This window comes from Fonsecaea multimorphosa (assembly GCF_000836435.1).
Source record: "Fonsecaea multimorphosa CBS 102226 unplaced genomic scaffold supercont1.10, whole genome shotgun sequence".
Taxonomy (NCBI): Eukaryota; Fungi; Ascomycota; class Eurotiomycetes; order Chaetothyriales; family Herpotrichiellaceae; genus Fonsecaea; species Fonsecaea multimorphosa.
In genome coordinates, this window is record NW_015971644.1 from 982,293 (window position 1) to 998,854 (window position 16,562).

Here is a 16,562-nt window from a genome sequence, read left to right on the forward strand (position 1 = left end):
ATCTAAGCCGAATCGAGAGGCAGTCCTCGAATAATATGTGAGTAAGGATGTCAAGAAGGGAATTTTCACAAACTCCTCAACAGACTTGAGTAGACTAAAATCAGACGGAACTGCAGCAAGACAAGCCTAGAGTTCCACAAAGTCAGTTCAAGCGGTCACGATAATGCCAAACTTCCTCAGGACCGCATGGGGCATGTTCGAGTCAGACTTTGCCAAATAACCTCCTGCTCTGCCAGCAATCGCGGAGAGATGACTCTTTCCTGGCGGCTGAGCTCTCGGCTTACCAGAGCTGCTTGATTCATCACGAGCATCTCAGAAGCATTGGGTCTCCAGAGAGAGGGAGCGTATCACCCACATTCTTTCGTTTCTGATATATCACTGTCCGCTATTCCAGGTCATCACCACATCATGGGAAGCCACAGAGGCCCTCGTAATGATGGTTTTAAGACGCGGGTTCTCTTGAGAGATTGATCTCGACACACTCATCGGAAACCACCAGCTTCATGGTGTCGAGGGTTGTAGCTGACGTTGATTTGAATTGGGTGTCTGAAGAGGAGAAAAGGGAAAAATTTCGAGGGACGAGATTTCACGCGGGCAGTTAAAGAAGAGCCGTACCTGGAAACGCGGGCCTATAACCAAAGTGGTTAGCTGGCACTGGGGGGAGATGGCGCAAGCGGCTCATCGATTGGCGGGCTGCAGGGGCTTCCAGTTCGCCCAGACCAACTGAAATGCAAGCCCACTCTCCCTAGGCGGCCCTAGGTGGCTCTAGGTGGCCCTGGTCGCCCTTGGACAGCCCTGCTCACGACTGGGAACTCCAATCCAAACTGCGCTTCAAACCTTCTGATTTTGTATTTCATGCTCCCTGTGACTACCCAGGTACAACTTTGTCGATTTTACTTGCCCCGAAACCATTCCCTTCGATCATTCTCAGCAGGCATCTCTTTTGTGTCCCTGTTGCTGTGTCCCAACTCACAAAGTGAACTCCCAGAGTCTGCCGATTGGCGCCGCCACCCTCTTCCTTCCCTCCTCCCTCTCCAGCAGTCGTCTCAAGGAAGAATCGCTCGTCAAGCCGCCCTCTCGGTCTCCGTGAAGCGTCACTTCTGTTGTCGTTGACAGGGTGCGACACTGACAATCCGCCTTGCCACCTGACCTGATCTGCTCATGGAAAACGCAAATTTGTGGACCAGACGTGCTAAGTGAGTTCTGCCGCTTTGCTGCAAAGGAATCGTGCAAGGACCAAGACATTAACCATCTTGACAGTACTGGCAAACTATCGTTGTCTATGAGAGATCAGGAAGGCAAGGATGTCAGCAAGATAGATTCTCCTCGCTCCTATACCAGCAGACGCTTCGGCGATACTTCATCCCACGGCAAATCAAATCCCTTCAACGCTCTCTCTCCTTCTGCCACCAAAACCCCTTCAGCAAGCGCATCTTCGGCTTTTGGACTGGGTAGCGGGGCGTTCGCTTCCTTTGGTTCAGCCAAAACCCCCAAGACCCCTGGCGCCGGGTCGGCCTTCGATTTCCCATCGCGTGAGAAAACCGAGAAGAGGGAGAAGGATCCAGATACGCCAGGAGAGACCTCAGAAGTAGAGCCATTGCAGGAGTCCCCGGGGTCACCTAAGACATCCTCGGAGCATCCGCTGCGAAACACCTGGAACCTCTTCTACCGGCCTCCTGCTAATAAGTTCTCCGACTACGAGAAGTCTACCTTGAAATTGGCGTCCATCAGCTCCGTGGAAAGTTTCTGGACAATATACTCTCACCTGAAGCGGCCGTCTCTGCTACCTACTGTCTCCGACTACCATATCTTCAAGGACGGCATTCGTCCCGTCTGGGAGGATGAGGCGAACAAAAAGGGCGGCAAATGGATCGTAAGGTTAAAGAAAGGTGTGGCGGACCGCTACTGGGAGGACCTGCTGCTGGCAATCATCGGTGACCAATTTCTGGAGGCGGGAGAGGAGGTCTGTGGTGCGGTGCTCAGCGTTAGGAGTGGCGAGGATGTTCTGAGCGTCTGGACCAAGATTGATGGAGGCCGGAACATCAAGATTAGGTATGGCAAAGCGCGTGGAGAGATCGAGTTCAGGAATTGTGATGCTGACTATGTTACAGGGAGACCATCAAGCGAATACTGGCTTTCCCTCCAGACACCAACATTGTGTGGAAGAGCCATGACGACAGCATTGCTCAGCGATCAGCCCTAGACGAAGCCAGACAGCAGAAGGTCAGCGGCACTCCGGGCCATCCTGGAGCAGAGAGACGGCGTCCAACCCTACATGAAGACTCTGAAAAGAGCAAGGGTAAGGGGATATCATGATATTACACGGGATGGAATGGGATGAGAAATCCCTCTTGTAGCATTATAACATTGATTACTGGCTTTAAATTCCTGGATAGCATTGCTAGATACTCCAATGGAATTCCGACTGCGGCAAGCAAATATTGTTCTGGGCTGTGATTGTGTTCGTCGTGTACGAACAAAGGGCCGTGCTGAGTTGTGCTGCGTGCAGAGTGGCGGGGAAATGCTCGGACTTTGGTTCTTTCCCAAGAACCAACCACACGCGCAGCCGCACTTCACCCTCCGCCATGTTCATACCGCTTTAACATCCGTTTCAAACGACTATCTGAGTTATGTGGTCTTGCGAAAGATGCGCAGGGAGTACCGTCACAAATGACAGTTCCCTGGCATCAGGTCGTGCAGAGCACAATACAGGATCTTAGCCGGAAAGGTTTCAGTTCCCTCCGCAAATCAAAAATTGGGCAGACGGACGCAGACGACAATCCAAGTACCGCACCTCTGGTCCCTCCACGTTCAAATGCCTCTCCGTCGCAGCCACAGGGGGGACAGATGCCCCGATCTTCTCCTACACACCTCACTAAAACCATAGGAGCCTTCCTTGGTGCGCACGATAATGCCGCATGCGCCCCGATACATGTGAGTCGCTCAGCTTCATGTCCGCACCTGGGCCCAGGCTGACAATGTTGTCACGCATAGATCAGTGATGACGAGACAGAGACAACGGCTGAGAAAAGACAGGCGGTAATATCGCGTCCCTCTTCTACACAGTACGCCTTCACGTCTCCCAAGGAATGCAAGGCTCCGACTAAGCAATTCACTTCCAGATCCAGCGGCACCACTCTGCGACAAAGAACTTCATGGTCAGGATTAAGAGACGAGGACAGGTCCACGGGAGGACTGTTGTATGACTCAGATGCACGTTAATGGTACAGGCTGCTAAATTTTTGCACAGGAGACGGCACCCTGACGCCGTTCGCGTCGAAGGTTCAATGAAGAAACCCTTCAAGGTATGCCATCCTCTCCGTCGAAGTCATGCCCTCTGACAATAGATCTAGACTCCTTCGGGGCCGTACAAACCATGCAATACTCTGAACGGGAGGTCCGCTTATCTCCAAGAGAGGACATCTCAGGCTCGAACCCCTACAAACGGTTCAAGTTCGAATTTGCTTCCCAAGAACGACATCCATGCGAATGATCATGGTACCCCTAATAAGAGGCGCAAGATCGGAGATTGGCCAGGACCTGGGTTGCCTCCTGCCTCAGCTATCCCCGTCGATGACAGCCAGCACCAGAATGACTCTGAAGATGAACTTGCTCTGGACACGAAATCAAACGATCGCAAGGCGTCCGGACAGCCCCAACGACCACGCCACTTGAATGATGGAGGAAATAGCGTGCCCAGTTTAAGAAGTCGAAATATAGTCGGCGATACCCAGGTCTACAAAACCGATCGTTCATCTCCCGAAGATGAAAGCGCTTTCACGAAAGCCTCCGCACAGCAAAGAAAGGCAGAGAAGGATAAGATACTTGAAAGTTCTCCCGATGTCCCGAAACAGCCTCAGACTTCGCCATACTTTAAGTACCGACCAACCAGAACCGACAGCAATCGACATGAGGAATACTCCAAGAGGGCCCAAACGGCGGAAAGTCCAGATGCGCTGCAGAGGAGTGATTCTCAGCTTGCTTCAGAGAGACACATGACGCGCGCCGCACCCTATCCGGAAATGAGAACAAAGGATCTCGGAAATCTGATTATAGGGGAAAAGTCCAGCTCTGCGGTTAAGAAGCGGTCAACCAAACCCGTAAAGGAACCCGTAAAGGAACCAGCCAAGAAGATGTCCTTTATCCTCAGGGAAATTGTGTACAGAGATCTGCTCGATGTTTCAGGGTACATAATTGACGTCGATATGTCGGGCAAAGAGGTCGCAGTCAATGTGAAGGATCCGCTGTTAGGCAACGAACCTGTTTCCTTGCCACGTGGGATCAACCAAATTTACAAGCTTAGACTTGGAGACGAGTCCTCCTCGTTATTGAGCCTGCACTTTCGAACTACGGGGGAGGAAGAAACGATGTGGCTGAAGTTTGAATCACGCGCTATGGCCCTCGATTTCATTGAAATGTTGAAGATGATAGAGAAGACGCTGAAAGTCAAGTATAAGGGGAAGTAAGTTTTTCAACGCATGTTAGACTGAGGTTTGTCTGACACTGTCTAGGGACTGGATGGAGCAGGCTTTCTCAAACGCCAAAAATGTGACTTCCAGACAAAAGGAGCGGCCCCCAGTAAAGACGGAAGCGATGGGAACCTCTACCATAAGACCAGAACCTACGTCGACGACAGATACTAAGTCGACAGCAGAAACACACGCCAGCCGGCGACGTGACAGGCTGGTCGACAGATTGGATGCACCTGCAGAGGCTTTCAGTCAGTCCCCCGTGACATCAGATGCTGAAAGACTTGCTCGTGAATATGCTCCCTCCCCTCAGCCGACAGGCCACTCACCCACTATGCCGCACCAAGTTGCTCGCTCAGGCGCCGACAAGGAACAATTGAGCACTGCACAGGAGCAGACCGAAAGCCCTCCAAAGGTCAAGGCATCACAAACTGGAATTCTAGGCATTCCCTGGACTAAGGACCTTGTTTACCCGCAACCCGGCCGAAAAGCTGCAATTGTGCCATTCGAAGATCTGAAACGACTGGATGATGATGAATTCCTGAACGATAACCTGATCACTTTCTTTATGAGGTATTTGGAAACGCACATGGAGAAGAGCAATCCCGAAGTGCACAAGAGGATGCATTTCTTCAACACCTATTTCTATGAAGCCCTTTCCAAAACGAAAGGTAAGAGAGGTATCAACTATGATGCTGTCAGTCGATGGACCAAAAACATCAATCTCTTTAGCCGCGATTTCATAGTTGTGCCAGTCAACGAGAATTATCACTGGTACCTCGCCATAATTTGCAACCTTCCATACTTCCTTGGGCAACGGGCAATGAAGAGCGGTTGGTCCGAGGAGTTGCAGTCGAGTGCCCAACAGAGTGAAGAGAGCGGGCAGGACATCCATCTGCCAACAGACGAGACTCAAAGAACATTGGCCGACCTTTCACTCAGTGACGATGAGAGGAACGGTCAAGTCGAGACGAAGACGAAACCTGGACGACGGAAAGCTGTTCGCAGATCTCTTCCGAAGTACGACGTAACCAAGCCTGTCATCATCACTTTGGATTCTCTCGGCCTATCGCGATCAGCGACATGTTCACAGCTCAAACAATACATCGTGTCAGAAGCCCGAGATAAGCGAGACCAGGATATTGACGTGACTGAACTCAAGGGAATGACGGCCAAGGAAATCCCGACTCAGAGCAATTTCAGCGATTGCGGGCTGTATCTGTGTGTATACCTGGAGCAATTTGTCGCTGATCCGTACAATTTCGTACGCCGAATCCTTCAGCGGGAAGAAAATGCACAAAAATGGCCGCGCAAAATTCATAGCCAAGATCTACGATCAAGACTTCGTCAACTGATTTTGGAGATGCACCGACGTCAAGAAAAAGAGCCCTCGCAGATGGAAGAGCCTGCTATTGGCAGCATCTTGATCAATATGAGGGAGGTATCTCGTTCGCCGTCGGAACGTCAGAGGCCACTCACGAAGCAAGACATCCAAGAAGCGCAGAAGAGGTTCGATAGCATTACACGCAGCCAGCCTTCTGCATCAAAAAGTGAATATCGTGATTCATCTCCAGATCTTGGTTCCAATCCCGCGATAACAGAGAATGTTGTCACCAGGGTCTCGGAGGCTCCAGAAGGCTCAGACGACGAGAAGAGGGATGAAGATGTAACCTACGGCCAAACGTCGGTAGCTCCAACAGACCAGATGTTGGATTCCAGGCCCACGCGGTACTCGGACGCCAGGCACTCTCGTCAGGATGTACAGTTCTCTGCAGTTTCTGCAGCAAAGGATGTTCATCCAGCACCGAAGTCCAACTCGGTTCTGCACACGGCGCCCAGGGAGCAGGCGGCTCATACCACTCGTCGAAACGCCGAACACCCCTCGGAGAAAAAGAGGAGGCTAAACAGTGCAGCTGATGTGGAATTGAGGCACAGGTCCCGATCTTCAAGTCGAGCGACCGAACTGACAGACTTCCTTTCTGGGCCCACTAGAATGAGTTTTCTCCTCCCTGGCATACAGGATTACGCTGCACGAGCCTCTGCTTCCTCGTCTCCTGGCGCAGATGCCGGCACTGCTACTGCCGAAAAGACCAAGATAAGGAACAGGGACAGAGGTGGAGCGAGCAATTCCTCGAGTCCTGATCCAGAAGTCATTGCTGAGAGGGAAGTCGACCGAGAGATCAACAATTTGAAAAAGCGGAAGCGACCATCCGGGAAATCAACGGCGCTGACTTCTGCGACCGAGGATGAGGACCAAGGCAGGGAAGTCCATCAAACTCGGAGAAGTCGATTCTCATCCACAGATAGAGAGACAGGGGCCAGACGAGCAAACGGGAGGGCAGGAAGATATGATGGGGACAATGAGGAGATGCTTTTCAAGATGTGAGAGTGTAATCAGAGCAATGCCTAATGAGATGATGACTATGATGGAGATCGTGCTACTGCTGTTTGAGGGTGTATCTACCTGGACGCCGCATTGCACAGCTTTGCAATGAGCTTTTCGAGCGGTGAGCGCCAGTCTGGAAGACATTATTGAACGACTATGAATGATTATTCTTCAAGTTATGGGTAAGAGCCCAATATCAAACTGTACCAGGCAGCTCGTGGTTTTTTGAGTGGCTTGATGTGATTAGCGATGACCTTTCCTTAGTCTTTTTTCTCTCGTTGATTCCCGTGCGTGCAACAACCGCCACCAGACGTTTAGGATTAGGACCAGTACGAGGTAGAGATATGCCTCCCTCAGGTACCTGGCGAGCAGGTAATAGGCCTGGAATGCTCCCGGCAGGCCAGTCTATCGACGAAATGTTTCACGCACATATTTCTGGAACGTGTATTTGATCCGGTGACGGTGATAGTGCCGGTGACAATCTCTCTCTCCCCAAGATAGAGACCGAGCCCGGCGCTTCACTCGCTACCGTATACTCGACGGCAATGCTGGTGCGAGAGAGTTAGTCCCACCCCCCTCCACCCGTTCTCTATACATACGCAGAACCTCGTAGATACAGTCGTGTACGGGAGTCGAGTGAGGGAAGTCAATGCGTACAGTATATATTAACTTTTGATTCACGGGCATTCTACCTACCAAGATACTACCTAGATAAATCATGGGATCTAATTATGAACCGCCCCCCGGGTTCTCTCGTCTACGGTGGCCGTTCGGATGATTATCCTTGCGCGGGGAGAGAGCCCATCCTGTCTCTACCGAGAAGGGCCCCCTCAGAACTCGCCGGCGAGCCAGGATCCCGGATCGAAGATCCGGGCCAGACGAGCGGGCCAGTGGGCTCCAATTGCCCAGAAGCTCGCCTTGTTTGCATAATACTCGCGTGCGCACGATTGCAACCATGCCGTGCGCGCGGATGGATCGGGGAACCATTTTATTTTAACCTCAGACGCTAACGACGAGGTGAATCTTTGTCTTGAATGTCAGTCTCATGGACTATTTGGGTGATTTTCTCTATGGACTCTTGTGGGCGATGACCTGCTTGCTCATTTTCCCTGTTTCTAGGAAGGGGCGTTGTTGGGCCTTAAGAAAGCCTACGATTATTTACTCGTATGTGCCCGTTGCGGGGGGAACCAGGGTCCGGTCTTGACGCCTGCACATGCGAATGTCTACCTAGGTAGGCATGCATGCATGCAGGGGCAATGAGTAAAACCAAGCTGCACAAAGAGAAGAACCGAATTGAATGCAGGTAAGTGCAATGATTTGTGTCAAAAGGATCGCGAAAGGAGAGCGGGAGTCGCAGGTGATCAATAGTCCCTCAAGGAGAGGATGTGCCAATTCCCAGAGTCAGACTCAGAGTCGCGCAAGAAGCAGGTTGATAATGTCGAGATCCTATGCCCAACGTGGGGTGCGGGTGTCCGATCGCGAGTCGAGAGTTCAATCCTATGAGCAGAGAGACACGGTCGACCCGTATACAGCGATATCACTTCACGGCTGCTATCTCCAGAGGCCCTGCGTTAGCAGGGACCATGGCTCGAGTCACAGGGGACGGCGGCGACGGATAAAGGAACAGCGGTGCTGCGTAAGTCCGCCACGATGTCGAAATCCACGGCCACAGAAGAAAGGTGGGCAGTAGAAGACTCGTCAGATGGATAGGCAGGGTTGGAACTTTGAAAGGATCCTCGTCGCAATGTGTCGAACATCACCGTTGTCCCATCGAAGAGGATTCCAGAAAGAAAGTTTATTGGAGGTGATTCTTGGTGAGTTATTTGTGCTCCTGTCTCTCTCCACCTTCCTGCGTGCGTGTCACGGGTGGATATCTGTGGGATTGTGGATGCAAGGTACATCAGGGACTTCTTTTCCTTCGAGTCCTGATCATTGCCTCGAGCAGCCGGTCTGAGCCATTGTGTTCAAGAGGAGTGGCGACTCTCTAAACCCTGGAATTCTGCAGGTAGGACTCCATGACGCCAGTGGGTTCCGCCCTGTGCAAGCGCAAGTGGGGGAAAGCTGGTGATCGAAACAGTTCTCAGATCTTGTCCAAACAGAACAGCGAGGGCGGGCGTAACGGCGATGCCTGAAGAAACTGGCCAGTGCGTGACCGGTTTGCCCCCGTCTCTCCCTGTGACCGACAATGGCATCAGTCCAAGTTGGTGTCGGGTTTACTCAGATCAGGTGGGCAAGCATAATAGCCCATGGGTGGACCAGGCCGGTAGGTGATTCAGGTATGCACGCGCTGAACTGGTAACTGAGTCGAGGCAATCACACTGGCCTGCTTCCTGAATACTTCCTGAAGGTACGAGGGAACTTTGATCCCGATTAACTCAATTCTCCGGACTAGAAGTGCAGGACCAAGGGAGTGATGAGATATGAGACAGCATTGTCGAGAGCGGACACTTGCCAGCCAGGGGCAGTGATACTAACAAGTGAAGGCAACGGTGAAAGCTTGGGGACAGATCTGGTTCCGTCCCTCGGCATCTACCATAAACAGCCTGGGAAATATCATCCATACCGCAACGGACAATTCATGCGGCCACGCGAGGTCGGGTCCGTTTCTTGAGGTTTGATGGTCGACCGGGTAAGATGACACCATGGCACCATGGCAACCTCTTTGGTCCGAAGGGCACTTAGAGTAGCTAGCTGCAGGGTAGGTGCTAGTGCTCCTGTGTGCTTGAAGGAGGGAAGGGACGATGAGGCCGAACGCAGGGTCGCCCCATAACTTGTGAACTGCGGATGGTGATCGTCTATAGCGGAAGCCAGAAGCCCTCCTCTTTTCTCATGGAGATAAGGCCTTCTCGACTGTGCTCATGGGGAGCGATCGTCAGAGGTGTTGCCACGGCGGGTCGATGACACTGGCATCACACTGGCATCACGAGGGAGAGGAGCTTGGATGACATCGATGGGATTCAGCTACAACCACCCTCCGCCCCTTGACTCACATTCATGGTGCCGACCGCGAGATACGTTCACGATGATGTCGATTCGCAGTCCAGACCCTTCTGGATCACTACTAGTGAGGAGATCATCCAACCCCCTCTTCTCCCGTGTCCCAACAACCCTGTGAAGACGCAGCGGAGAAAGAATGTCAAGAGAGTTATCCAACGACGGCAGTGAACGAGAGATCTCGATCTTATCTTCGATCCAGGAGGCAAAGAGAAGGACGGACAAGACAGCCAGTTGCACGCGTCGAACAGAGAAAGGGATTGTCTGTTTCAGAATGATACGCTAGAATCTCGAATATCTCGATGTCGGTGAATCTGTACAAGAGGGGAGGCTCTGGGTAGGCAAGTGGAGGGAGCATTTTGAGCAAACCCCCACTGCAGAACGACGTCAAGCAATTATGGCGGGATTGACCTATCGTGAAGGAGGAGCATCGCAGGAAGAATCCACGCGAGGATTCTGGACGTCGCAAACGAAAGGGAGCGTACGGATAGCAATTGACTGGGGGCACCTGACGGGCGGGAGGCGAAGCTGGTGACCACACCTGTTGAGCAGTCAAAAGGGGGATGACGGGGCTGCCTTGCCCACCTTCATCATTGCCGTCAGTGTCCCGTCGCCAGGTCCTACAGCGTGTGACGGGGCTACGAACGTCACACAGATGCTGCTCTGCTTGGCCCCTGGTGAGTGTGTGTGTCTCTCTCTCGGTCTTTCTCCCTTTCGATCTGTATGACATGCTTCTAAGACCCCTGCCCTTGACGACTTGTTCCCTTGGAAAAAGAAGGGTCCGGCGTCTGTCTACCTATGGGATTCCATTCTCGTATGGTATATCGACGATGGCGGGGTGGGGGAGGACTGTGATTTTCACAAGCGAGCTGGGTAAAAAAGAAATATGGAGAAAATCCTTTTTAACGACAATTCAGCATGCCTGACTTTTCACAAATCCCATCATTTCCCATGGCCTTTTTTTCTGAACGGGGACCACCACTTCCCTGCATCGTGGAGTTTCCACAACTGAAGCCGAAGAATGAAGTTGGGCGGGGTTGTTGACGTATGCATGAGGGAGAAGGTGTGGCCAATTTTCTGTCGATCAACCACGAGTCCAAAACCCGTGGATGGAAGAGCTGCGAAACTGTGGAGAGGTCAATAAACCAAAAACATCGACGAACAATAATAAAATAGGTCTGGAGACAACAACTACAAACAACAACTGGCTGTTTCATTTTGAAAATCACCCTACTAACTGGCCAGGTACTGGCGGTACTGCAGGTAAGTAGGTACATGCGCAGGCAGGAATCTGTGGTATGGATAGGCAGACAGGAATCTACCTACCTGGTACGATATTGGTGGTATGGATAGCCTAAGCCGGGCACGGCCGGGGTCTGAGAGCTCACATTCATATGACGTGCTTCCAAGTTTGGGAGTCGTGGGAGACCAGAGGCAATGCGACGATGAACGATGGGGAATGGAGATATGATGCAAGCGATCGACGAGGCTGTTGCCCAACGCAGGGCCCTGTGGAGGCGAGCGCCATCGGGCCAGTCAAGGGATGGGATGGCGAGAGGGAATGGAGAACACAGCAGGAGAGTTTTGTCAGCGTCTACTCCCCTACTCTTTTCTCTGGTCGCGGTGTTGGTATGGTCTGCTGGTGGTGGTGATGGTGGTGGTGGTGCCATGTAGAGTATGAAGTATTCGTCCTGGACTGAACTTACCGTAGGAGCACATACCAGTGCATTGCCTTTCCCCATGCTCGTTGACTCGCGTCTAAAGGCTCCTTTATCGATCATAAAGGGTTTGCTCCAGCATGCCTTGCTACAGTACATAAAATACCTATGATCACGTAGATGTTCTGAACACAAATAGAACCATGCTCTGAGCCTTCTACCAGAATTACATTTGAGTAAGAAGACGGATAGTGTACAATCCAGCCGGAAAGCCTGACCCTTTTTTTGAGGTCTTTTTTCCTCTCTTTTTCACACAACAAAGTGTAGGAGAGTAGTCTTTTTGCTCGCTTGTTGCACCTCGGGGATACAGGAAAGCAAGTTCTTGCTCCCTTTTTGTTTTATATCAAATTTAATGGTACAAGGGAATAAGCTTGTCACTTTTTTGTCACGTTTCAAATTCAGAATATAGGAGAAAATAGTAATACAAGTTTTTTGAAAAAAGATTTCATTCATGCTCAAGAGACTTCCAAAGCTCTATGCCTGTGTGATCTCTCCCAGAGGAATGCGCCGCCCAATGCTGCTGATACCCAAAAAATATTAGATCCGAACTTGGGGTCGTTGATGGAAAATTAGATGAAGCAAGCTCATCGTCAAAACTGATAACCTCCATGTCGATATGAAAGGCCGTGAGAGAGATGTTGTCATACATGTGAGGGCCTGAATACGCGGAAGCCCCCTTGCCATGAGTCGAGTTTGCGAGCGTAGAGAAAGAATAGTTTTATCAACAATATCAGCGAGGATATTTTCCAATTTCTGCTGCAGCATGACAGCATCGTTGGGTGCCGGTAATTTTGTGTGATTATGCCGAATTCTTTCTTGGGGTAAAAATTTGGGCAAGCTCGAAAACGTTCAGGTGAAGGACAGTCTTTGGGACTGGTTTTTAGAAAGATGCTCGTGACGAGTTACTGCTGTGTGTGCTCTGTTTGGAGAGTACTCCGGACTCGGGGTGGGCATCGACACCGATGGGTGGACTTCGTCGGCGTGCTGACCGTGTTGCCGCGTCCATTTGCTGCTTTGTGTGCATGTGCATCATTCGAGCATACGATGTCATGGCTGCAATGGGGTCAGACTCGTAGCTGAAATTCTGTTGAGGGCTGGTGAGGTATTCGACGGCAGAAGGCATGGTTGGTGATGGTTTAGGAACACGAGAGGGTTTTCTCTTGATGGTTGCTTGAGAACTGCAAAGGTCAATTAGGAGATGATGACTGTACGAGGTTGGATCAATCTTATAATGTCCTGATAGATGTGCTGAGGCTGTTGCTGGAGTGTTAGTAAGGGGGGAAATTCAGGCAATGTGGTTATATATCTCATGGACTCTACTCTGCACACCAGGCTAGACCGTCATTGGCGAGAACACGGGAGGAGCGACACACAGAATCGGGGGCGAAGTCCAGGTCTAGAGGCGGAGAAATGGCGTATGGCATGACCAATGAACGTTGTGAGACCTCTGGGGAGGTTATGCCAGTTGCCTGCAAGTTGCCGTCAGTTGGACGGAGCTGAGTGGCCATCTAGCGAACTAGAATTTGACGGGGCGATGATCAAACGGCAAAGGTTGCGCTCGATCAACAGCAAAAAGTGAGATTCCAAGGACCAGAGCTGAGAATTCAGCAAATGACCACAGAGAATGCCGTGCGCAGGTGGAGAATGACCCTGCCGATCCGTCAAGACCACAGTTGCCCAGGGTCTCTTGGAAAAGGCAATGCAGTATGATCACATCTCGCATTCGATAGACATGCGGAAAATTGTGGATGGAGAGGGGAGGCTCTAGACCCAACGCTTTTCTGCCGAGGGATTCTCATGGTTAGGCATTCCAGATAAGCATCCTGACTTTTATTCAAGAGTGATCGTCGCTGAGAGGAGGTGTTGGCGCTGGGACCCTCGCATGCCTGTACAAGTCGACGAAGATGAGACCAGCAGCGAAGAGGAGCAGGCTGGACTGTAGGTAAGCATCAGTGAAGAAACAAAAAGCCAGGCGTGACACATAAAGGTTCATTTGCATTTGTCGCTAACATGTAGAGGAGGTTCGTGACACTCGTAGTGGATGGGTTGATGGTAATGGGTGTGGCATGGGGAAGGCGACTCGGGAGGAAGCAGATGGGGAGATGCCGTGCCGTTGTTGGTGGCAGCCAATGAGAGCCAAGCAATGACGTCGCCCAAGCGCCTGAACGGGACCCCAGCCTTGCGTCTGCCAAGGCCGCCACCTGTTTCCTAATTCGGCCGATGGCAATGGACCCTGGCAATCACCCGTCGCGCTGTGTCTTCAGTGGTGCGGAGTATTTCACAAGTAGCGCCCTCATTCTCTGTCGTCAGTTAAGCTTCCAAACTCTGGTGCTGTCGTGAATACTCGTATGACCCGTCCCGTGCAGCCACAAAGGTTGTCCTAAGTGCGCGATTTCTGTGCCGCTCGCCGAACCCAATGCTCCTCACGCGAAGGTATATTTCTCCTTGTCCAATCGATGTCTTCATAGTTGGAGGTCCATCTTCAACAATCTCCATTCAAGGATCGTGGATACGCATGGTGAAAAGACATAGGAAATTGGATGATGCTGGGGGCAGGACCCTGGACCGATCGTTCTCCTTAGCCTTTCAGGACTGGAATTACCCCCAGATGTAGGGGCTGTCATAAGCAACAATTGCTTCTCCTCGTATCAAATAATGGTCTGATATCATGCCAATTTGGGGTCCGTGCGGACAGTCTAGCCAGCTCGAGGTGGATGATGTTGGGTTGTTGCCTTGGGGAGGGTTGTCAAGATTCTGATTGGCCTGCCATAAACATCCGTGCGGTGCTTGTACAGAGGAACGGTGGCCCGATATCCTTCAACCCGGAACAATCGTCATATCAAACAAGGAGACGACATCAGCGCCTGTCTCCGTACTGATTGTTCTGTCCAGATGGCGTCCTGGGATATTGCGTCCAGCTGCTGGGCGGAGGGGCAAACGTTGGTGGTGGGGGAAGATGAGGGGGGAAGGGAGCATTTCGATATCCTACATTGCCTTGGGGAAATGGAGGAGGCGGAGGAGGAGGCCATGCGCCCACCCATTGCGGTGGTCTGGGAGGAGGTACCGGTATACCCGTAGGAGGTAGGGGCATAGGCGGAAATGGCATTGCTAGAGATGGTGGAGGTGGAGGACCAGGTACGATATTTGTATTGCTGTGTCCTGGTGATGGATCGAATCTTGGAGGTTGCTCGTATCGTGGATGATGGTCGCTAGGAGAATATGGGTCGCTTCTGGAGCGTGAACGGCTGCGACTTCGACTCCATTGTCTTCTCGGTTTGTCGGACCTGCGCGCGGGAGGTGAGCGGCTGTACGACCTTGAGGATCTGGAGCGTCCATTGGTCGAAATACTCCGACGTCTGCGCTTCTGAGGTGTCGCGCTTCGACTGCGATCCGAGCTTCGTGATCTTGAACGTCGAGACGATCCAGCCGAGCCCTTCCTGCCACGCTTCTTCATCTTGTCACAAAACGAACGAGACCATCCATAGTAAGTGTCGCCGACCACATCTCCCGCTTCATCATGGTATGAGATCTGACCCAACTCATCAATCTCTGGGGATAGGCCAGACTGTTCAAGCCTTGGGAGGGTGGTTTCAATGCCTTTGACATCGTTCAAAAAGTCTTTGAGCGCAGAGACCAAGCTCTCATCTGCGGGGCCTGCAGAGAACTGGAGTGCCCGGACCTCATCAGGGCGCATCGGCTGCGAGCTGTTCGGGATAATGTGGCGCATCAGATTGCCGGCTGGCAGATCGTAGAAGGGTAACGAAGGGTCGCCGTGTGTCGAGGGGATAAGGTACGGGAGTTCTTTGTCTGCACTCTTGCGCTGAACCTCTGCTTCAAAGGTCGGGTTGGACTCCGGGGTGACGCCGTTGAGGACATCGTGCAGTTGATCGGTAACTTGTCTGTCAAAGTACCCCTCCTCTTTCCACAGGTCAATCAAATCGAATAGCCGCCTGCGCACGCGACCTTTTGCCTCTGATGCACAGATTTGGAATAGGTCGGGCAGGAATGATTGGAGAGAGTGTGCCAGGTTGTTGCGAAGAGCGACGTCGGCTTCGTGATATTTGGCGTGGTGAAGAAGGTCATTTAACAGATAAAGGATATGGAGTCGCTGGCGCGAGACTCTTGCGCGGATCGCTTCATCTGGCTGGTTTGCAAGATGTCGGGAGATGGTGACCAAATATTTCCCTAATGCGCTGGTCCTTGCCGGCGAGACAACGACATTTTCCAACAGCCATTGTTTACACGTCTATAATTCTTCAGTCAATCCAGCTCCGGTGTTTTGTGTCGTTTGAATAGTCCAGACCTGTATATTGCGACTCGAGCATTGGGTAAGGGTAGCCTCGAAGGCGTTGTGAAAGGTGGGGAGGTCGTCGCGAGAGACCTTTGTCACGTCCGGCCGCAGGAGAGAAGCGCCAAAGGAGGCTTTGGCAAGAGAGATATGATGAGCAGCCATCTGGGTTATAGAAGAAGGGAGATGGATAATTTGGTCATAGTTCTTTGGATCTGTTGTTTCGGTTTCCGAGGCGTTGACATAGTCACCGACCGGTGTGAATCTTGCCTTTCGAAGATGCAGGCGAGGCTGCGCAGGTGAAAAGTCAGCCACACACCAGCCACAGTCACGTGCTGATACGCCACAGTCCATGTCGACTTGGTATGGGTCTTTTCGGACAAGGCTGGAGGCACCCCTGCTTTCCTCTTGCACGCCACCCAGCGCCACTGTCGTCAGTCTGTCCAATGAATCGAGGTGAGTTTCAAAGGCTCGCACATCATAGGACATTGCTACCAAGCTGCGTCCCAGGCGAGTTAGTGTTCGGCACGCGTTCCGTGTATATTTCGGATTGTCGGTATACTGCTTCTGGCGCTTTGCCCGGTTTATCGGGTGAATAGTGCCTCCAGGCTCCCGCAGCCTGTTCTCTCCTCGCGAAATCCGCACGCCCTGATGCTCAGCTGAGGGCCCGCACCCATATTACAAACAATGGACAAATTCACTGGCCG

At 51.9% G+C, this 16,562-nt stretch overlaps 4 protein-coding genes across 4 annotated transcripts; 2 read left to right on the forward strand and 2 right to left on the reverse strand.

Moving 5' to 3' along the window:
• Nucleotides 1-1,161: 1,161 nt before the first annotated feature.
• On the forward strand, nucleotides 1,162-2,316 carry Z520_05945 (uncharacterized protein; the record flags this gene model as incomplete). Its single annotated transcript, XM_016776448.1, has 3 exons — nucleotides 1,162-1,196; nucleotides 1,261-2,052; nucleotides 2,112-2,316. The coding sequence occupies 3 exons, from the start codon at nucleotides 1,162-1,164 to the stop codon at nucleotides 2,314-2,316; spliced, it is 1,032 nt and encodes a 343-aa protein (XP_016632767.1).
• Nucleotides 2,317-2,670: 354 nt separating this feature from the next.
• Z520_05946 (uncharacterized protein) lies at nucleotides 2,671-6,855 on the forward strand (the record flags this gene model as incomplete). Its single annotated transcript, XM_016776449.1, has 5 exons — nucleotides 2,671-2,934; nucleotides 2,995-3,200; nucleotides 3,251-3,305; nucleotides 3,354-4,462; nucleotides 4,512-6,855. The coding sequence occupies 5 exons, from the start codon at nucleotides 2,671-2,673 to the stop codon at nucleotides 6,853-6,855; spliced, it is 3,978 nt and encodes a 1,325-aa protein (XP_016632768.1).
• A 5,592-nt stretch (nucleotides 6,856-12,447) lies between these two features.
• Nucleotides 12,448-12,690, reverse strand: Z520_05947 (uncharacterized protein; the record flags this gene model as incomplete). The annotated part of the gene is made up of 1 exon (XM_016776450.1): nucleotides 12,448-12,690. One exon carries the CDS (start codon nucleotides 12,688-12,690, stop codon nucleotides 12,448-12,450), a length of 243 nt encoding a protein of 80 aa, XP_016632769.1.
• Nucleotides 12,691-14,424: 1,734 nt separating this feature from the next.
• On the reverse strand, nucleotides 14,425-16,344 carry Z520_05948 (uncharacterized protein; the record flags this gene model as incomplete). The annotated part of the gene is made up of 2 exons (XM_016776451.1): nucleotides 14,425-15,813; nucleotides 15,871-16,344. 2 exons carry the CDS (start codon nucleotides 16,342-16,344, stop codon nucleotides 14,425-14,427), a joined length of 1,863 nt encoding a protein of 620 aa, XP_016632770.1.
• Nucleotides 16,345-16,562: the final 218 nt, after the last annotated feature.